This window comes from Pagrus major, chromosome 5 (assembly GCF_040436345.1).
Source record: "Pagrus major chromosome 5, Pma_NU_1.0".
NCBI lineage: Eukaryota > Metazoa > Chordata > Actinopteri > Spariformes > Sparidae > Pagrus > Pagrus major.
The window spans coordinates 36,454,845-36,475,756 of NC_133219.1; the positions used below are offsets into that span (position 1 = coordinate 36,454,845).

General features: G+C 43.1%; 2 protein-coding genes across 12 annotated transcripts in view; both read left to right on the forward strand.

Annotated features, from left to right (window-relative positions):
• The first annotated feature begins 1,882 nt into the window (after positions 1–1,882).
• Positions 1,883–8,264, forward strand: LOC140996147 (eosinophil peroxidase-like). Its single transcript, XM_073466429.1, has 14 exons — positions 1,883–1,978; positions 2,168–2,236; positions 2,513–2,600; positions 2,722–2,897; positions 4,100–4,232; positions 4,483–4,612; positions 4,732–4,938; positions 5,025–5,385; positions 5,499–5,659; positions 5,771–6,029; positions 6,120–6,290; positions 6,386–6,623; positions 6,715–6,914; positions 7,025–8,264. The coding sequence occupies exons 2-14, from the start codon at positions 2,170–2,172 to the stop codon at positions 7,435–7,437; spliced, it is 2,604 nt and encodes an 867-aa protein (XP_073322530.1). The 5' UTR covers positions 1,883–1,978; positions 2,168–2,169; the 3' UTR covers positions 7,438–8,264.
• A 5,077-nt stretch (positions 8,265–13,341) lies between these two features.
• Positions 13,342–20,912, forward strand: part of ebf2 (EBF transcription factor 2) — a 29,266-nt gene continuing 21,695 nt past the window's right edge. For 9 of the 11 annotated variants that reach the window (XM_073466285.1, XM_073466284.1, XM_073466289.1 and 6 more), the window contains exons 1-6: positions 13,342–13,475; positions 15,218–15,374; positions 17,124–17,187; positions 18,688–18,743; positions 18,873–18,946; positions 20,269–20,337. In XM_073466285.1, coding sequence (XP_073322386.1) covers positions 13,342–13,475; positions 15,218–15,374; positions 17,124–17,187; positions 18,688–18,743; positions 18,873–18,946; positions 20,269–20,337 — 554 coding nt within the window. The remainder of the gene's footprint in view (positions 13,476–15,217; positions 15,375–17,123; positions 17,188–18,687; positions 18,744–18,872; positions 18,947–20,268; positions 20,338–20,912) is intronic. The other 2 variants (XM_073466287.1, XM_073466292.1) reach the window with 2 other exon arrangements.

A 20,912-nucleotide genomic window follows, 5' to 3' on the forward strand; every position in this document is an offset into this window, starting at 1 on the left:
AATTGTGCTTTTATTTATTTATTTATTCAATCTATTTTTTTTTAAATCTATATACATATGTGTGTATGTATGTATATAATTTCATTCATTATTTTGACCGAGAATATGTAATTGTGTGTGTAATTGGGGATGGGAGGGACGGCTTTATATGATGGATGTCTGTTCTGTGTATTCAATGGACAAAAAGCCAATAAATATATTGTTGGGGGACATTTAATCTCCTCCTGTCATTCACGAAAACACTTTTATTGACTTGAAAAATTATCTTCTTAAATTGACAAACATCATATATGTAGTTCATGGCACAATTCAATCGGGGTCAATTAATGATTAGTCTTTACCATGCACGGTTTTTCCGTGAGATAAACCGGAAAGGGGCATGGCTTCCGCTCTCTATAAAGATATTATCAATATGACCTTTAACATGTCTTTGTGTTCTGTTTTTCCAGAACATCTTTAACAAGTTATACTTTTAAAATTATGGGTACATGTCCCCTGATGAAACCACACCTAAACTAATCTTACATATACTTAGAAGTATATTTTTATGTGGTACTTGCAAGTATACTAATATTACTTTGATATTAGTACACGTAGACACATAAAGCAAACTTGGGAAACACACTTTTCTTGATAAAATGAACTTGGAGGGTCATTAATCCAAGTGTCCAAGTGTGTGACCACCGAAAAACGAAACTTGTGTGAAGTGAACAAATTAAATTACTTTATTTCCACTGCTGCTTGTTTGGAGGCTGTGAAACATGAAATGTGTGTTTTACATGATTTAATCATGTAAGTGGTATTAAAGGGCTGTTTCATATATTTATTTATATATATTTAATCCATTAAAACGACGCAAACTTTGCTTTTCGATTACTTTTATCAGCCGACTACAAAACGGGGCCAGTTTCATACTGACACTCAGGTGTTTATCAGTCACCAGACCTACAGTAACCCGAAATGATTGCAGGCTATACCTGTCATGAGTGATTTATGATAAACTTTTGTCCACAACCTATTCACGTAACATTCGTGCTGGAAGGTTGTTTTCTTTCCGTGTCTCACGCCACAATGCGTCTCATGCCATTGTGTGTCCTGTCAGAGAAAAAAACCTGCTAAACTTTCCAGTCCAGGTAGATGTGAGACATACCTGACATTCAAGAGCTTCTTATGGGTTGTTTAGCACCTTAAAACGCACGCGCAAAAGTACATTATCTTATATTAAATGACTTTATAAATACACATTATGCTCATAGCTATTTCCAGATATATAACAAAATCATTACAATACTTTGGAGCAACAGTGGGCTGGTAAAACTGCAGGGAAAGGTAAAAAATAAAAGATTGCAGAGAGGGAAATAATAGGATTTAACTGTACGCAGAAGCTTTCTTTATAAGTTGTAGTTAATGTGAAGGTCACAGAGAGACTGTGCACATTTTATTACACTGGATTTATGCGGAATAATTCAACATTTGTGCGCAGAAATGCAGAATTTCCAAAAAACAAACAAACCCCAAAACATAAATGTGTTATTAAAAACAACGAATAGGATGTTTTAACGCAAAATGTGCCTCTTTGTTTATTATTTTTTCCCCCTTCAGTGAAGCAAATATGTTCTTTGGACTTTTCCAGACAGCTGCCTCACCTTTATCTTTGATGGTAACTATAAATAAAACAATTAAAAACGAGGAAACCTTCTCGTCATCTCCATTAACCTTTTACCCTCGCTGTGACTTTTTGCTTCCTTGTTCTTTGAAGTTGCTCGACAGGTATGGTGGGGGGCAGGAACTAGGAAGACAAAACAAATTCCTGACAGCAAATCTGGCGTCAAATGACGCGTTCAGCCAGCGCGTTAAAAAGCCTTGTGGTAGGCTACATGTGAGTGGTGTTGAGCAGCAGTGACCTCTCACAGCAGCTGGAGGACACATCTGGATGATACTGAACATTACAGGAGACGAGATTCTTGATTTATTTCAGGTTTGGACATTTCAGGTTTTTAACTTTCCATTTATTATTTATTTATTTATTCCTGCATAATATATATGCTGTGATCCATATTAATGTATAAGATTGGCTTGTATTTTTTTAGCCTTATATTTTTTATTTTATTTTAAATTGCATCACATGATTTGACCAGTGTATTCATAATATGTGTCTGTTTTGTAGAGATGAACGGGTTTCTGTGCCTGCTGGCTGCAGGCCTTTACCTGTGCTCGCAATGCCAGGTGGATGCTGGTGAGTACAACCTCTATCATCCGAGAACACCTGCAAGTAGCTCGAGATGCATTCAGTATTTACCTGATGAAAAATAATCGCATCCTGCTGCAATCTATCATCTTATTATGTGTATGAAACTTATAAAATCTACAGCTTTACGTTTGGTTTTTTAAGTAGGTAAATATTCTGGATGCATGGATGAAACCTGAAAATAATCACGTCAGAAATGCGCTGACACAGTTTTAAGAGTGAATTGGAGAGTAAAATTGAACAAATTGTGTTTTGTGCTTTCAGAATCGCGGTTGAGCCGCAGCGTCATTGAACGAGCTGTGATGGCAGCAAAAGCCAATGTGGACTCAGCCTATACGTACTCCCGACGAGAGTGAGTGTGCCAACCTGTTCAACTTGTTCAAACATTCTTCATTGATTGACAAAAAGATAGACAAAGATAAAAATATATATATATATATATTTATTAATTTGACCTCTCCACACAAACACAGGAGCCTTGATCGCGTCCGGAGGAACCAGCTGAATCCTTCAGACGTCCTGCGCTTGCTGAAGCAGCCTGCCGGGCCGAGCCGGACCGCGGTGCGCGCTGCTGACTACATGGATAACGCAGTGATTCTGATCAAGAGGTCTTTGGAGAGACGTCATAGACGCTCCATCAATGCCTCAGGTGCGTATTTAGCCATTTTTTGGGGTTGGACCCTATGCAAAATGGGGACCCCTATTTTGTGACAAACCCTTTTTTATTTATTTATCTTTTTTTTACATTGTCTACTTAAAGGTGCAATATGTCAGATTTTAGTTGAAACGATAAAAAATAAAGCACAACAGAATGTGATACTTTTGATCTTTGACATTTGCTGTTTTTCCGTAACATCGTCCGCCCGGCTCTGCTCGGTTCTACTGTTGCTTTTCCATCACAACTGAGCTGAGTGCAGGTTACTGACGGTGTGTCTTAAGACAATGACGCACTTGTCCCAGTCCGTGCAGTAATATCGAAGAATCAGCGCCAACAAAGGGTTAGGTTGCTGATACAAACACGTTTCAATTACTATAACTTATTCCCCCCATTTTAGTAATTTAAAACCTTCTATTATGAAACAGCGCTACAGGAAACGTTGTGTTTTCACCAGCAGGAACTAAACATGGTCAAACTGGAATGACCGTCTTTGAACCGAGGAGGTAGCCTAAGACATTCCTTATCACCCACCTACAATGCAGCACTGAGTTTCCTCCCCAGACAAGCTTAACAACCATTCACACCTGGGCTCACCTAGCCTTAGCAACCCACATGAAGGCTGGTCGGGTCCACGACAAACAAGTGGCCCTAACGACCCTCAAACTTAGCCTCTTGGATGAGAGAGCTGAGTATCGATTTTAGGGGGACGTGGGTGGATTGTTATGGGTTGGCTGCAGCCCGCTTGGAGGCAGTGCGGGCGCGGCCCACTCTGGAATCAGTAAAACTTGTAATGGAAAAGCAAATCAGCGTGGCTCGGTTTGACTCGGCGCTGCTCGTGGAAAAACGGCAATTGTTACCTCTATGTATTGTGTTCCAGTGACGTCTACTGAAGTTAGCATGCTAACCAGCTGTCTTGATCCAAAGCTATCTTGCTAGTGGTGTGGACACCAAAAAGTTCCCCGGTGCTCCTAGCTCGCAGTCTGGACCGCTTGCTGCACGGCTAACTGAGCTGACAGCAGCACTAGTGATATGCTGCCTGCTATTTATTTTTACTATGAATTCGACAAGTGGCCAATTCTTACATATTGTACCTTTTTTAAACAAGAAACGGCTCTAAACCTATGAATGTTCACCTACAAATATTTACAAATCACTCAAAGCTGAGTTGCTTATTCTTTGCTTATGTTAATCAGATCTGATCTCAGAGGAGGACCTGGCGCTCATTTCTGACCTGACAGGCTGCTCTGCCCAACGTCGAGCCCCTTCTTGCAGAACGCTGCTCTACTTAGACACGTTTCGCACCGCAGGCGGTGTCTGCAACAACGAGTAAGTCGGCTATTAAATGGTAGCTCTTTGTTTCATTTCACAAATCAGTAAACTAGGTGTGAAAGCAGGTGCGGACAACTGCACGGCTATCTTTAATTTAAGTCAAATCCCTAATTATGATGTTGCTGATTTTGCATGCTGTTTCCGATCCTTTTTAATATATTTCCTTTTTACTCAAGCATTTGACAAATGCAAAGTGCGTAACAGAGAAGATGAACAGAGTGAGAAAAATGTTTTTTCTCTCTCCCAGGCAAAACACCCGATTGGGATCCTCAAACACACCCTTCGCCCGCTGGCTCCCTGCCGAGTACCAGGATAATATTGCTCTCCCTATAGCCTGGGACCGTGAGAGGAGAGTCAACGGAGAAATCCTTCCCTTGGTAATATACTTTAGAATATCATCTTCACTGGCTGCGCTGCAAATGACCCAAAAAGACACTTAGAGTTTGCACAAATCCTTTTGTTGCCGAGGTGTTCATTGTCTGCATCCTGTCTCCAGGTAAGGGAAGTGTCCAACAGAATTCTGAGCACAGCAAACGCTGATGTGGAGGATGACCCGCTCTACACTCACCTGGTCACCATCTTTGGCCAGTGGACGGACCACGACCTGTCCTTCACTCCTCACTCTCCCGTCATTCGCTCATTCAGTAGCGGTATTGACTGTGACAAGAGCTGCGATCGCACAGAGCCCTGCTTCCCCATTGAGGTTTGTGTCACCTATATCTAAAGCCTAAACACACTCACACACACCAATACACACTGATTGCTAACTGCATCTTGTCATCTAAACAGATTCCCAAGCAAGACCCTCGCTTTGGCAGAAACTCAGAAGAGTGCATCCCCTTCTTCCGCTCAGCAGCAGGTTGTGGTTCTGGCAACACTGGCCACATCTTTGGTGCACCCACTGCCCGCCAGCAGATGAACACTCTCACAGCTTTCATAGATGTAGGCCAGGTGTACGGGTCAGATGAGGCCAAAGCTCGCTCACTCCGGGACCTCACCTCAGATAAGGGACTGTTGAGGGTCAACAGAATGTACGATGACAAGGGCCGCGAGCTCCTGCCCTTCAGCGAAATGGGTACCAACATGTGTGCCACACGAGCTCGCATTACTAATGACAGTAGAGCCACGGAGGTGCCATGCTTCCTAGCTGGTAAGGGTTCAGCAAAAAACACTATGTACAATACAGAAAAGAGTAAGATTGAGTCTAAGCATTGCACAGGGCTGACAGCACTTTTTCCCCCCTCATTTTATGTGACTTTTCAGGTGACGAGCGGTCCAATGAGAACATTGCTCTGACCTCTTTGCACACACTGGGGTTGCGTGAACACAACCGTCTGGCTCGCGCCCTCGCCAAACTCAACCCTCGGTGGAATGGTGAGCGAATCTACCAGGAGGCGCGCAAGATCATGGGAGCATACTTCCAGGTTAGAGAGAGGCTTAGCTGCATGGAGATTTTCAAGATGTTGCAGTAATGATTGAAGGAATGAGTAGCATGTAATTGCATGGCTCAGTTAACTGTTCTTTTTGTCTTTCAGGTTCTCACTTTCAGAGACTATTTGCTCCACATTGTTGGTCCAGACGTCCTCCGCAAGCAACTTTCCGCCTACCCTGGTTATGATGAAGAAGTGGACCCGAGCATCTCCAATGTGTTCGCCACCGCTGCCTACCGCTTTGCCCATCTAATGGTTCAGCCTTTCATGTTTCGTCTTGATGAGAAATACAGGGAGGACAAGGAGTTCCCCAGCCCACTGCTACACAGAGCCTTCTTCACACCGTGGAGAGTCGTCTTTGAAGGTAAGGCCAAGAACTGTAGCTTGTTAGTTCTTCCTAAACAGATAATACAGTTGATGAAAATTAAGTGAATTAATCTCTTGATTTCCTCAGGTGGTGTGGACCCAATCTTGAGGGGGCTAGTCGGCCATCCGGCCAAGCTGAACACGCAGGAGCACATGATGACTGACGAGCTGAGGGAAAGGCTGTTCAAATTCACCATGGAGTTGGCGCTGGATCTTGGGGCTCTCAACATGCAGAGAGGCAGAGACCATGGACTCCCTGGTATTTAGTCTTCTATGAATTCATTATGTTTAGTATGAATTTCGCAGTAATATCTAGGTTTTTTTCTCGTTCACACACTGTGTTTCCCTTTTTAGGCTACAACAAATGGCGCAAATTCTGTGGGCTGTCACAACCACAAAACCTGAATCAGCTGGCTGAAGTGATGAACAACACTGTGCTGGCAAGGAATCTTCTGGATCTCTATGGGACACCTGACAACATTGACGTGTGGCTGGCGGGAGTGGCCGAGCCGTTTGTCCCTGGAGGAAGAGTGGGACCCCTGTTTGCCTGCCTGATTGCCACTCAGTTCCAGAGGATCCGCCAAGGAGACCGGTAATTTTTCATTAAATTACAAGATATGTAGATGTTTGTGTCTCTGCACCTTTACATTCACTTTAACTTTCTCCAAACTGTCAAATTTCAGACTTTGGTGGGAGAAGGAAGGAGTCTTCACTGAGGCCCAGAGAAGGTCCCTGAGTCAAACATCACTTGCCCGGATTATTTGTGACAACACTGGCATCACTGAAGTGCCGGTTAAACCCTTCCAGTACCGGCCTCGAGGCTCCGGTTACAACCAGTGCAAGGACATTCCTCTCTTTGACCTGAGACCATGGAGGGATGATGGTGAGTTGATGTCCTAAAATCCTCTCTGACACATTTGACCAAAGCAGATCAGAACTACAATGAGAAGGTTCTGTTGGTATGGTATCATATATTTTTTTTTACCCACCCAGGTAAACTTAGTGACCCACCTGTGGACCGCACAAGCAACGTAGCCTTCTCTGTGCGTTTGGGCAACAACTTCCCACCGGCCGGCAAGCCCATTCCCTTCCGTGTTGTCATCTACAACGAGCAGAACAGCTATGACATCAAGACAGGGGTTTTTACCTGCCAGGAACCAGGTGTATATGAATTCAACTTCAACTGTGCCATCAACGACAAAGACGCCAGTGTGGATCTGCTACGTAACGGGGAGGTGGTTGTGCACTCGTTCACCAGCATACAGAAAAAAGGTCACGTCACAGCCAGTGGCAATACCATTGTTAAGCTTGAGAAGGGTGACAGGGTCTTCCTGTTGGCCAAACAGGGAGCCAACGGGGTGCTGAGTGACAGCTACTTCTCAGGGCATCTGTTGTTCAATGAGTAGGACTGTTTCTCGATACAGCTGCTAACCCACAACATCAAAACAGTAAAAAGTTGACCACTTCTTTTATACCATATGCACCCCATAATCCCACTTTCCACTTTTCAGTGCCATTTACTGCACTGCACACGTAGTTAAGGCCCTGGACACCCGCACAGAGGTGTCCAGGTTGAAGTTCAGCAGAGCTAGGCTGAGAGCTGACAGCTAAGAAGTACTAATAGGAACTATCAGTGAGGAAGCTGCTGCTCGTTAAAGCAACCAAAGACAAAAAACATCTTTAAAATGGGCATTTTTTAAGTAGTGATGATGTGATGGCTGAAGGAAAAGCACATTTTTTTTTTTTAAAAACCTGTGGCATTATTTGACTTTCTAAAGGTTTTTGTATTGAATGAAGGAATATTCATTATGCACTGATATCTGAATGTAAAAAGGGCAACGCTTATTCGACATATTCTTCTCTTAACAATGTCTGAAAAACAATGTGAAAACCTTCCACTACCTGACTTGATTTTATTTTAAACTGATCAATTTATTGTCTTTGTCTCTTTATATATATATATATATCTTAAAGATTATTCTTTGGGCTTTTCGTCTAATTTCATTTTCTGTCATTTTTCTGGAGCAAGAAGTGTATGACATGTTAACAAAAGGTCACTGGCTGGAAAGTAACTGACACCGTTGTTGTAACCATCACCGTTCATCTACCCACGAGCTCAGATGTGATGTTTTGACAGATCTTTGGACTCACACACGTGTTTGTCCAGAGTTTAAGTGTAAGACTTTCAGTCTCTCTATGTTTGACATGAATAAAAAGTTTGTCATACCAATATACCCCCTGCCTCTGAATGAATCTGAAGAGGATATAAGACAACACACCAGAATATGACAAAGATTTGATTGCAAACCAGAGTAGATGATGTTTCTAAACCAGACCAGTAGATGGCACTGACGTACAACTTTTTAAGAAGAGGACGGTGGGCACAATCCTGACATTTGAGTGATTTACAGTTGCAGGACGATGCTGGTTCTCAAGTTCAACAGATAATTTGTAGATTTAATTTATACTAGCATCGTGCACACAATCAAAACAAGAACATCATAAAGTTTAATCTTTACTTTAAACACACGCAGTCTTAAACTTTGTAACAGTTTCAGCTCAAGCAAAGCAAATAATCTAACGTTGATAATTTTATAGATATATTTAGAAACAGATTGTTCAGAAAGGATTTTAATGTTTCTGCAAAACCTCTTTATATCAATTAATGAGGTTTTTTTTATCCTCAGGAGGAATAAAAAGGACAATCCCTTTCTCTGAAGCAATGTTTCTATTAGGTGATAACAAATCTTGAATCATTCAGTGATCTTTTGGAATAAAGGATTTACTGACAGAGGATTTACACCGTGCCATAAAGCGGTCAGACTGAGAACAGATAGAAACTTTTAGCAAATATATGTTGGTGCCTTTTTACCTGCAAGTCAGGATGCAATATGAGTTATTGTTGTGGGAGTGAATTCATGCTCATACATATACCACAAAACTCTGAGTATTAACTGTTTGGAAGAACTGGTGACACACGCACAATAGATTTCTTTTCAGAGCTGACAGTGTGACATGTTAGAGCAGGAAAAGCACCGGTTTTAATAACATTAAAGGTGCACTTTGCAATAGAGTTAATAAACTGAATGAACAAACACACTTTCACACTGTTTTACTGCGTTTATATTTGCACGACTCTTCCACCTTTTTCTTTTTGTTAGCTTCAGCGTTCTGGGACTCTGAGGACAGCTTGTTTATTCAGTTATGGAAACATATTCCTGATCTTGTGTCATTACCTTATTAATATTGTAAATATCACCTTTCTGAGGTTTAATTTATTTCGCCAAACTACATATTGCACCCTTAATTAATGCATTTCATTTAAATTTGGGCCAGTTTCTGCAGCATCTGCTCAGTCATTGGCTCTACTTTCACTCAGACAGAAGTCAAAAGTCTTAGTTTGTGATGTAATGTTTTATGTAAGACGCTCTGTTCTTGTTTGCCAAATGTTGATTCACTTCTTAACAATATGTTTGGTGTCTTTTGGCCGCTTGAGTTTTTCTGTTTATGACGGGTGGCAACCAGCGTTAAGGTGCGGAGCCGTCACCCAGAGGTGCACCGTCAGTGGAGGGGCCCCAAAAGAAATGTTTGAAAAACGGCCCCTGATGGTATCCATACAAGCACATTTTCCAACTATAAACCCACTTAAACCTCCCATAAAAGCACAATATTGTGCCCTGATCTCTGAGATAATGAGAGCTATTTACAATTTAAGTCATTAACAAAGGTTTTAACTGTTCTGGTTTTTTAAAATGTTATTCATATTTCAAAAACTCTACTAATGTGAACATTGGAAATCAGGAAGAAAGTTTAGGATTTGGCCCATTTTGGTTGGTGTCAGTTTATTTGTAACATGATGGTGATGAACTCTGGCTTTGAGTGCCACAAAAGAGACAAAAACAAAATAAAGTTACAGATGAATTGAGCGATTTCCCCCCCAAATTTCGATAGATATCGTGATAACACCGTTATCGTGAACTCTTAAGGCCACGATAACCGTGTAGAGAAACAGCCCTGCTCAGAAGTCCCTTTATAAAGTCTGTGATAGTTTCAGTCCATCGCATCAGATTTTCTTTAACTCCAACATACCTGAGACTGCTGTTAAAAGTTTATGATGTTTATTTTCATGTAGAGAAATGAGGCTACAGGCGGAGGGGTCCGCTCTAATTGCGCATGCCGACACTCCCCTGAGGAGGAGGAGGAGGATCTGCATCTTTTCCCTAAATAAGCAAACAAACAAAAAAAAAAAAAAAAGAGTGTGCAATATGCGACGATCGATGGGAGACGTTGCGGGTCGCATTAGCTCTGTTGTTTTCTGCACAGTGGAGAGGAGGGACGGGAACCAGCTGCTGCGTCTCCACACACACACACACACACACACACACACACACACACACACACACACACACTACACGCACACACGCCACGCCCCTCCTGACCTCCGTGGACACAGTGCCATCCACAGAGAGTGGCTCTGTGGGTCCCAGGGGAGCAGGGGAATGCTGGAGAGGACGAGCGGCACACGATACCCCATTGTTTGGTTTAGCAGTCACTGATCCCCCCCCACCTCCCTCTCCACCTCCTCCTACACCTCCTCCTCCCCTAAAACACACGGGCTGACCGTCTCAGCGGGTTAAATTGATTAGAAAGACGTTTGTGGTTTTGACTAATCCCCCATTTTCGGGCCCGGCTCTCCGCTTCACCAAATTAGAAAAAAAAAAAAAAAGCCACACAGCGAGTCGAAATGTGCAGGTTGTGGTTGATCCAGCCTGTCGCACCTGTGGGACGTGAAATCAACTTTTAAACACACCACATGGACACGACCTGAGGATCTTCAATTAATAATCATCTGTTGAAATACTCCACATTAGATAATTAATATCAAATCTGTTGTTATAAAGCGATAAAACGTGTCGCTCAAAGGTGAGAGTGTGAGACTCCAACTGGAATATGGCTTTTTAAAAATCTTCTTTAAAGGCGTAATAATCGGGATTAATCTCTTTAATGGCAAAATAAATGAAACCTTCTTTTGAAATAAATGAATAAACACATAAATGTCAAGATATTGGATAAAAGGTGCGACTTATTTTACTTCTTAATGAGGTCAAACCGTCTCATGATGATTCACAAACCTGTCAGAGAAAATGTATTTGATGACTGAGATGAGGTCTGCTCGCTCAAATTAAAGGATTATATGAGATTAAATGGGTTTATCATCCATCCCTCACACCCAGGAGGAACCGAAGGGTCAAATCCAAAGTTTAGATTATTTTTTTATTGCAGAAGAAGCATCAGATGTTTTGATTTCAGACATCCAGGGTCGATTAGTTGAGTTTTTACGCGAGGCATTGAAATCAGTTTTGTGATGTCCAAGCGCATCACGTCCTCCTGGAAAGTTTTTTTTTTTTTGCAACGAGTGGAGGAATTTTATTTAAAAAGTGTGTCATCACATGTAGATTTTTTTCATGGTTAAGCAGAGCCGTCAGTCATGTTAGGGGACGTGTGTGAGGGGACACGGCGACAGGGCGGAGACTCGGCAGCAGGATTCCCCAGGACTAGCTCTCATAATTGGGGGGAAACATCTGACTTTGTCCCGCGCTGGCAGATGGTGGGTTGAGGCGGGATCCAAAGGAGGGGGGAGATTTACATCCATTGTCCAGGGCGCACGAACTCCACACAGAGACAATAGTATCGGTAAGAGGCAAAGAAAAACCAGAGCTGGAAAAAAAAACCCAAAAAAAACTTTCCTTTTCAATGGCAGATTAACAGGAGGAGAAATTAAAATGGTTCGTCTGTAAAACTACGATCATACTTTTTGTTTTGATTTTTCTGAAAATCATTTAAAGCTGATGAATCATCATTTTTGACGAACAGCAGCAGAATTTGTTTCTTTTTTTTTTTTTGATTTGTAAACTTTTTGGGTTTATTCCAATTTATTTATTTATGTCCAGATTGTTTGTTTGTTGTCAGAAATTACGCACATCAGCAGCAAAGGAAACTTTCACACTGTCGTCAGGAATTATTACTTTATATCCACCACATCACCAATTAACAAAATATAAGCGTTACTTGTCGATTTCTGATCAGACGGTTTCTGTTGTATTGATTAAGAACTCATTCGGAGGGACTTGTCAGGTCAGGTCAGGCAGCGGTCCAAACGCCAATCAGAGCGCAGCGCTGTCCGCTGCTGGCGGAGATTGATGGACCAACCAGACGGCCATTGTTGCGGGCTGACACTGATGCGATGCCTCCTCAGCGGAATCACTGCGTTCAAAGGAGCAGACGGTCGAGCTGCTGAATACGCGCCTGTCGAGAGCGCACTTGTGTCCAATCCTGACTTTGAACAAATAAACACCAAACACGATGTGTGAGGGCAGAACAAGCCCAGAGGGTCCGGGGGAAAAAAAAAAACAAACACTCAGACACATGTGAGGAAACTGTATGATTTTGTGAACCCAAAACATGTTGAATAAAATCCCCACGCGCACACAAAGAAAGACCTTTCGTTTTGAATGTCACAGACAGACACACACTTCTTGTTTAAAGGCTTTTACAGACGCGTGTTTCTGCTGTTTACTTGTTGTGCATCCAGTCTGTTATCACCCCGGTCCAACTTAATGTGAGTAAAGTTTGTTGCCAGAGTCGCTGGTTGGATGCTGAATCTGGCACAAGTCCAAACAACGGATGCACTTTACACCAATGAGAGCATCCATTTCAACAATCGGTCCCCCATATGGCACTAAGGCCCCTCCTCCACGCTCTATCCCGGCAGAGGGTCTCATTCATGCTTCAAGACAGCGGTTCACTGCGAGCTTCCTGGCCCTCGGATCAACTGTTTTGATCCGATCCGGCCTCCTGACAAAGGAAGACTTTTCCTCACACACACATTTAAAAAAAAACAAAACAATATCCTGTGACGGACTCGCTCTGAACTGTCTGAGGAGTTGAGCCCAGAGCAGGTGACCATTTGCGCTCGACCCGACGCTGGAGATTTTTGCGCTTGGACAATGCTTGCAATTAGTGGGGGAATACATCTGTTACCGTCGTTTCAGCCTTAAAAAGAAAGTGTGAGTGGATTCTTTTTTTTTTCTTTACCGAGACGCCTTCTGAAGCATCACACAGCTCCGGTCTTTTCTTTTTCAAAGCTCTGTGAAAGCTCAGTGTTCTTGCGGCGCTCTGGATGAGCGCAGCGCCTTGGGGTGGACCTTCTGCTGTTGTTTGCCAAAGTGCTTACGCTCTCCAACTCGGTTTTTTTTTTTAAATTCATAAGTTCAAAAAGAGTGCATCGAGACGACCGAGACGGGGCTTAAATGTTCGGGATCCAGGAGCATCTGATACGAGAAGTGAGCGGATTAAAAGAGAGAAGTCTTGGAGAGGAGATGGATCCGGTCCGGTCGTGGGTGCGTAATGTCGGGGTTGTGGATGCGAACGTCGCGGCGCAAAGGTACAGTACAAACCATTCCCATCACTCTCCAGCTCTCCTCACACAGCTGCAGCGCAGCTTGTTAGCGACGTGACAGGATTTATTTTCATCATCAGCATCACGAGCACAGCAGAGTTTTAAAACGTGTGAATATTTGACACGAGAACAGAAAAGAGCTGCAAACTACTTGTTGCAAAAAGATGACAGGAGTCACCTTTAAAACCCTGACATTTAAATAAGATGAGAGGCACGACATTATTATTATTATTATTATTATTATTATTATTATTATTATTTAAAGAAATAAACAGAAAGTTATGGTTCTGTGTGGAAAAGGAAAGAAAACGTCAAACTAACGATCAGAACTTTATTTCGGCCTAAATCAAGACAACCAGCAGCAGATCAGACAATTTACTCATAGATACATATTTAGTTTACAGAATTAAATCTGAGATAATCTCTCAAAACTTTTTGGGACTGAAGCTAAATATATATATTTTTCTTCACGAAGCAGCGGTTACAGCTGTTATTTTTCATATCATCTTTTTTTTCAAAAAAACCTCAGCAGCTCAAACACACTCTCATCCTCACATTTACGATTTCTCCTCGCTCGTCTGTTGTCGAATCGTTTACTCCCCAGATGTTTAAACTTCCTCTTCATTATCATTTTAATTTATTTAATTCATTTATTTTACCAGAACGCACACATCTGTCTCCTCGTGGTCCAAACTGATCGTGTCCAAACTTTAGAAAACAGTGTTCACAAACGCGCGGTGGCTTTTTCAAGAAAAAAAAGGCGATACGTTTATTATATAATACTTATTCTTATTGGATGTAAAAATATAAATATAAATTATGATTTGTTTTGTTTTCAGGTTACTTTATATCCTTAAGTGTTTTATTGCACGTTAAATAATCTCCCTCGATTGCAGCATTTAATCAAAAAATGAAATTAAACTCGTCAAAGGTAAAAAAAATAAATAAAAATGTCCCTCTGGCTTCTTTTGGTTAGAAGAGACGTTTACGGCCGCTACGAAAATCCGTCATCTTCTCAAGTTTGAGTCACCTGCAGAGATTTAAAATAATTTTAAACTGGAGTTAAATGTACTAAACACAGTGGAGGCTCTCTGCTGTGCTGCTCATCTGTTCATCTGGTTGCTCATCCAGAGTTTCTCCTTAATTAATGTGTTTAATTTCAACATCAACATTTTTACCCAGAGATTCTCCACCATCATTCAAACAGCTCATTGTATTTTAATGTTTGTTTTCAAGTTTATTCCTTTTCCTGTTTTTCCCTTTCTGAGTAATTTTCCACGATTAGTTTATTCCAGAAAGGAAAAAAGGGCTTTTAAATTATAGGCAAAACAAAAATACCCATAAACAAATTATTGATGTTATTTGTGTGGATGAACTGGATAAAAAAGGGCCTTATAGTTAGAGAATTAAAAAACTTTGTAGCCAAAAGAAAATTAAATGCTTTTAAAAAACATTTTAATATTTGCGTTAACTTTCTTCATTTCTTGATTTTCCTTGCCAATAAATAAAACATCTGAGTTGCAAATTAATGTAGTTTTATTGATTTACTATAACAGAGAAGGATGTCTGGCTTTTATTTTTTATTTTATTTCTAGAAATATTTTAACCACCAATGGATCGTATTCATTTCTAGATGGTCATTCAATTAAAATCAGCTTCACCTTCCTGTTTATGAATCACAGTATGAATGTGTTGGTGCCGACGGTCTCTTCCTGTTGTGTCCTCAGTGGAGTTGCCTTGTCGAGAGCTCACTTCGAGAAGCAGCCGCCCTCGAATCTCCGCAAGTCCAACTTCTTCCACTTTGTCCTGGCGCTCTACGACAGACACGGCCAACCTGTGGAGGTGGAGAGGACTGCCTTTGTGGACTTTGTTGAGCATGACAAGGTGTGTGAGTTTTTGAGAGCACTTTGATTAAGCATGCCATTAATTCACTGCACAGTTTTTTCTTTAAAAAATCTTCCAGGGTGACACTTAAAAACCATCCATCTAAAGCAATATCAGCCGAGAAAACTGTGAATAATAGCCGCGGCGTCAGAATGCATCGGATATATAAAGTATTTCAGCTGTAACCAGGTGCTCAACTTGATCTTCCCCATCCGCAGCAAAGCCAAGCATATCGAACAGCTGACGGCTACATGTTTACACAAGCTTTACCCTCAATGAGCTGATGATGTGGGATTGAAAAAGAATATCTAATGACTAATTAGCAGCTTGCCTCATTAGGAGGACATCACTACTTTTTAAAATGCAAATTATGCTTGCTCCTGTTAAGTTATACAGTGAACTAATCATCAAAGTCTCTTTTCCTTCATGGCCCCCCCCCCCCTCCCGTACTCTAAATACTGCTGTCGGAGGGGAGCTGGATTCCTCAGGTTGGACAAGACCAAAATAAGGAAGGGTTCAGTGTGGAGACAGAGTTAGAAAGAGACCGGAGAGAGGGGAGACTGGGGAGCCTTATGCCCAGTGTTGATGGATGTTTTTGCCTTGTGGTGAGGGGGAGCGAGTGTCTCTCAAACTGGCAACAGCTCTCCTGTGAGAAAGACAAGAGGACACCGTCCTGTCAGCTCAAGTTCAAACATAGTTTTGCTATGAATTTCATGGCCAGAGGGTGGGAGCGCGGCGGCGCTAATGCCAGGGGCTGAAAGCTGTCAGTGTGCTTCCCCTTTGTGCCACACAGGCCGGCGTGGAGTAATATGACGGCTGTGGAGGAGTTCATTTTCTGCATGGTTACCCTGGCATCTGTTTTTGCTTTGTAATTATGCAGAGGTAGAGCGATGGCATGGCGAAATAAATGTTCCTCTGTGTATATTTACAAAACTTATGAAGCCAGGCATCCATCCATCTCCTGATGTTAAGTCTCAATCTCACTTTTCATTTGAAGTTTTTGAGCTCGGTTACTTCCCAACTTATCTTCATGCATCTTAATTCTCTCCCCCCCACACTCCACTTCTTACAACTGTCTCCTTCTCCCCAGCTTCTTTACCTCCCTAGCCTCCCTTGTTCTCTCTCCTCCTTTCTCTCGCTCTCGATCTCACTGATGCCAGCCTCCTGGGTTATTGGACCAGAGAGCATTCCTTTGAGACCACTTAGAAAGACCAGTAGAGGTAGAAGAAGAGCACGAAAGAGAAGGAACAAGAGACAGAGAAAGCGGGGGGTGAAAGAAGAAGTGAGAGGCTACAGTGGAGGGCCTGGGGGGAAGGAGGGGATAGCGGAAAGGAAGTTTTTCTGTCAAGGTCGACTGCTGCTCAGTCTCACATACAGCACTTTCCACTCACTGAGACACACTTTGCACGCACACACACGCACGTATAGCCATGCCTGCACTACTTTATTGTGAGGAGGACCTCTGCAATTTGATTGTAAGGTTTTAGGAGCCCGTATCAGACATGATAGTTCAACCTCTACAAAGAACATCCCACTCAAGGTTAAGCGCTCAGCTCTTGAGCACAACGAAAAAGGGTCCCACGTGGGCGTTGAGCCTACAACCCTCTGATCTCGATGCTGCTCCCAGGGAAGGACGAGCTGCAAGGATTAGGAAAGACTCACTGATGCTCAGCTGTACTTATCTTTGCCCCAAATGTGCTTAACTGCATGCCCTGCGTGCGTCTGTGTGTCCGTCTTCCCTTTTCCAAGGAGCAGACGGGGGAAAAGACCAACAACGGCACTCACTACAAGCTGCAGCTCCTCTACAGCAACGGTGAGTAGAGTCGAACATGACTTCTCAGATTATGGGTTGATTCTTTGCCCTCAGAGGTGTCTAATTTGATCATTTTGACGGCGCCGCCGAGGCCCGCGTGTAACGGGAGTTGACAAAGGTCACCGGCGACACCGGCGTGCTAACATGACATACACCTTTCCACTTAACTAATCTCCCTCCACATCCTCCGCTACTTTACCTCGCCTCGCCACTCTGAGCTCATAAATTACCTTCCACTCATCGTCTAATCACTCGGTCTGTACAATCCGGTGTTCAGCTCGGCGAGGAGCCACTTCTGGGCCCATGTATGGGGAAATGAGGTACATGTTGCCACCCCAACCCAACCCCAACCCCACCCAACCCCCCCATCCCCCTCCAACTCTTCTAACCCCCCATGGTGCTTCCACATCAGATCCGGGGATGCACAGAGAAATCCGGTTCCCATGAGCCGCTGCTGCCCCTACTCTGCCATCGCAGCGGCACCCATGGGAGAGAAGATAAAAGACATGTTCCAGTGCAACCCCCTCATACACCCTCCACACACACACACACACGCACACGCACACAAACACACACACATGTACATACAAGCACACCAAAAGCACTTCCTCCTCATCCCCTCCTCTCATCCCCTTCCCCCAAGCGATATCAAAGGCATCTCAATCGAGACTTTGATGAGAGGAACACATTTTAAAAGCAATACTCTCCAAAGTCTCTATAAAAAAAAATCCTCGGGTAATGCACTCCTCTCTCAAGAAGCCATTTATTACATGTCGTTTTCCTATCTCGTGTGATTTACAGTGGAGGTTTTGAAGCATGCAGAGGTTTCAGGTGTTTCAGGAAATCTCACTCAGACACACACCTGATTTAAAAAGTTGAAAAAATACATTTTCTCTTTGATTAAACCTCGATCGGGGACTATTTTACCTGTTGGCGTACGACTCTAACCTCCAGTCAGTAAAGTAAACTTTGGGAATAAATCAGATGTTAACCAAAAAAAAAAAAAAAAAGCCAGCTTGACAAATCGTGAGAATGGGGTTATAAATTCTGACCTCGAAGCAGAACATGACTAATAATCATCAAACGTCAAATAACTCCCAATCCCCTCGGAAACCATCAGAGAAAAAAAATACGAACAGCATGCCAATCTTATTCCTCCATGTTGGCTGGACGGAGTTCAATGCTTTTTTCTTAGAGCTAGTCCAGAGTTTGAGATAAATAAAGATTAATGCCATAAATCTTTCCATTTTATTTAAGAATCCTCAGTGTGTAGTTATTTTTATCAAGTTGGATTAGCAGTTTAAGTGCAGTTTCCGTTGCTTAATTAATGGTTATTTAGTGTTTTGCAATCAGAGACGACTGAATCGGCCTTAATTCACTATTGTGCAGAGACGTGGAGGTTATCTACACACAAAAACGGGAACGTACGTTAAGTTTCTTTCCCTCTCGTGCCTAAAATGACTTGTTGAAAACCAATTCCTGTGTTGTTTTGTCGTGCAGGTGTTCGTACGGAGCAGGATCTTTACGCACGACTCATTGACTCCGTCACAAAACAGGTTGGTAAACTTTCCCCCCCAAGTCCTTCTCAAAGGAATTTAAACCCTCGGCTCTGTAAGTAAAAGTTTATAACTGATTCGACATGAAACTGAATCCGTCTCGTTGCTTCCTCATTTCCTCCCTCGCAGCCCATAGCGTACGAGGGACAAAACAAGAACCCAGAAATGTGCAGAGTTCTGCTCACACACGAGGTTATGTGCAGGTGAGTCAAACACACACACACACACACACACACACAGGCGCTCATTCAAACATTCACCCACGGGGACGAAATCCAAATATCCATTACTCTCCTTCACTTTGCTTCGACTCAGTCAGCTTGAAATGTGCTTTTGGGATCACGCTCGGGGCTCTTCTTTTTTAGAAAAGTAGACTGTGGTTGAACTGTAAGTCTAGCCTGTCTGTCATCATTCTTGTTACAGTGGTAACCCCCCGCTGCTTTCTGCTGTAACACAGCATACTGGCCAGCTCCTGTTTCTTCTTGGAGCTCCTCTCTCGCTCTGGCCTGGAGTTTTTGCAGCCAGACCACAGCTGACAGCAGCAGACACACTTTAGAGGAACGATCCACCTTTTCCCTCAACGAAAGGAAACTCCAGCTCTCCCGTTTAGCCAAGACATCATGTTTGAATTTTGTCAACACGTGATGACAAGTGTAGTGGTGTACAGAGTCTAGACACGGCTTATTGACCACAGGATTTAGTTATTATTTGGTGATTGAATAGGTGAAGCCGGGTTTTTGGATGGAGCAAGAAGCTGCAGAGAGTGGTCTGGAAGCAGGGCAGTGACCCAGGATTCGAGGGGCAGCAGGGGGAAGGACAGGGGGCTGGGACACGGGGGCTAAGACGGAGTGGGGTTTGCCATTGTGTAGCCAGCAGATGCCCGAATGTGACTCACAGCTGGCTAATAACAGAGCCGAAGAGGCAGAGGGCAAGCGTCACAGCTGGGGAGTGAGGCCGTCTGACAGGGGGGCGGAGGGGGGCAGGGCAGGGCCAAGCTGGGACACGAGAGGGGTGAGGCGAGGTGTAGGGGTGGCAGATGGTTAGGGGTGGGGGCACTTTTGTTATGCAGTGAAGGGGACTTTGGGGAGGGGGGGCTGGGTGGCCAGCAGGCTCCTCGGACAGGACTGCTGACGAATGGTAGGATGTTGTGGGACGGTGTGTGTGTGTGTGTGTGTGTGTGTGCAGTGAGGCTGCGTGGGGGTTGAGTTTGATTTCGAAATCAATGTGACAGATTGCCTGGCTGGCTTTTCACTTTTGAATGGTCTCTCACTGTTTGTAGGGTGTGTTGTTGTACCTTTTCTTCCTCTTTTATTCTTTTGTCTATTCTTCCCCTCCCCTTTCATGCCTCCTTTGTGTGCTCCTGGATCTTGGCCGACTGCGGGGCAGAGTAGTCTGGGCCTGTGGATGTGGATGTGGATGGGCCAGACAAATGATGGCTCCTCCTGTTTAATTTGTTGTTTTTTTTTTCTCTCTCCCCTTCCACTGACTTTTTTCCTCTTTTCTGTCTCTTTAACTGCCCACTCAGCCGCTGTTGTGAGAAGAAAAGTTGCGGCAACCGAAACGAGACGCCCTCTGACCCGGTCATCATTGACAGGTAATGAGATCAAACCACGTCCCACACAGTCCAACACTTTAAATAAGTGCCTCTTCATGCTGAATGTTCAGGGTGCCCTTTCTTTGTATACAGGCACCTACACAGTCTTAAAAGGAGAGTTGTCACCAAAGAACCAAAACAAAAATACACATTTTTCCTCTTACTTGTAGCGCCATTTTTCCATACAGATTTGTTTCCAGGAAACATGACCTGGTTATAATAAAAAAAAAACCCTCTTCATAGAGTAGAGGCTTGTGCTCGTGACAGGGCGGGATGTAAACATCACCGGCGTCCTCCTCAACTAGCTAAGTTAGCTCGTCCATGAGTACATGTACACTGTGGATTATGATTTGTGGAGAAGAGAAAGGCAGACATCTCGAACTTGATATCCCTAAAACAAAACAAAACAATTCGGATGGATGAAAAGAGGAAAAAAATGTACTTTTGATTTCAAGGTGAACTGTCCCTTTAAAGAAAGAAAGAGGTGAAGGTTTTGCTGTTGCATTTACACCCTTGTTAGAAAAGAGGCCCCAGCTACAGCATGTGCTCATATGGGCTGGTTGTTAATGTTTCTG

What these genes read in the sequence shown, in the direction of transcription:
- LOC140996147 (XM_073466429.1), top strand. Translation starts at nt 2,170, where the DNA reads ATGAACGGGTTTCTGTGCCTGCTGGCTGCAGGCCTTTACCTGTGCTCG. An exon ending in ACGCTCCATCAATGCCTCAG is followed by an intron (nt 2,898 to 4,099) that starts GTGCGTATTTAG and finishes TATGTTAATCAG; the next exon opens with ATCTGATCTCAGAGGAGGAC. An exon ending in GAGACCATGGAGGGATGATG is followed by an intron (nt 6,915 to 7,024) that starts GTGAGTTGATGT and finishes TTACCCACCCAG; the next exon opens with GTAAACTTAGTGACCCACCT.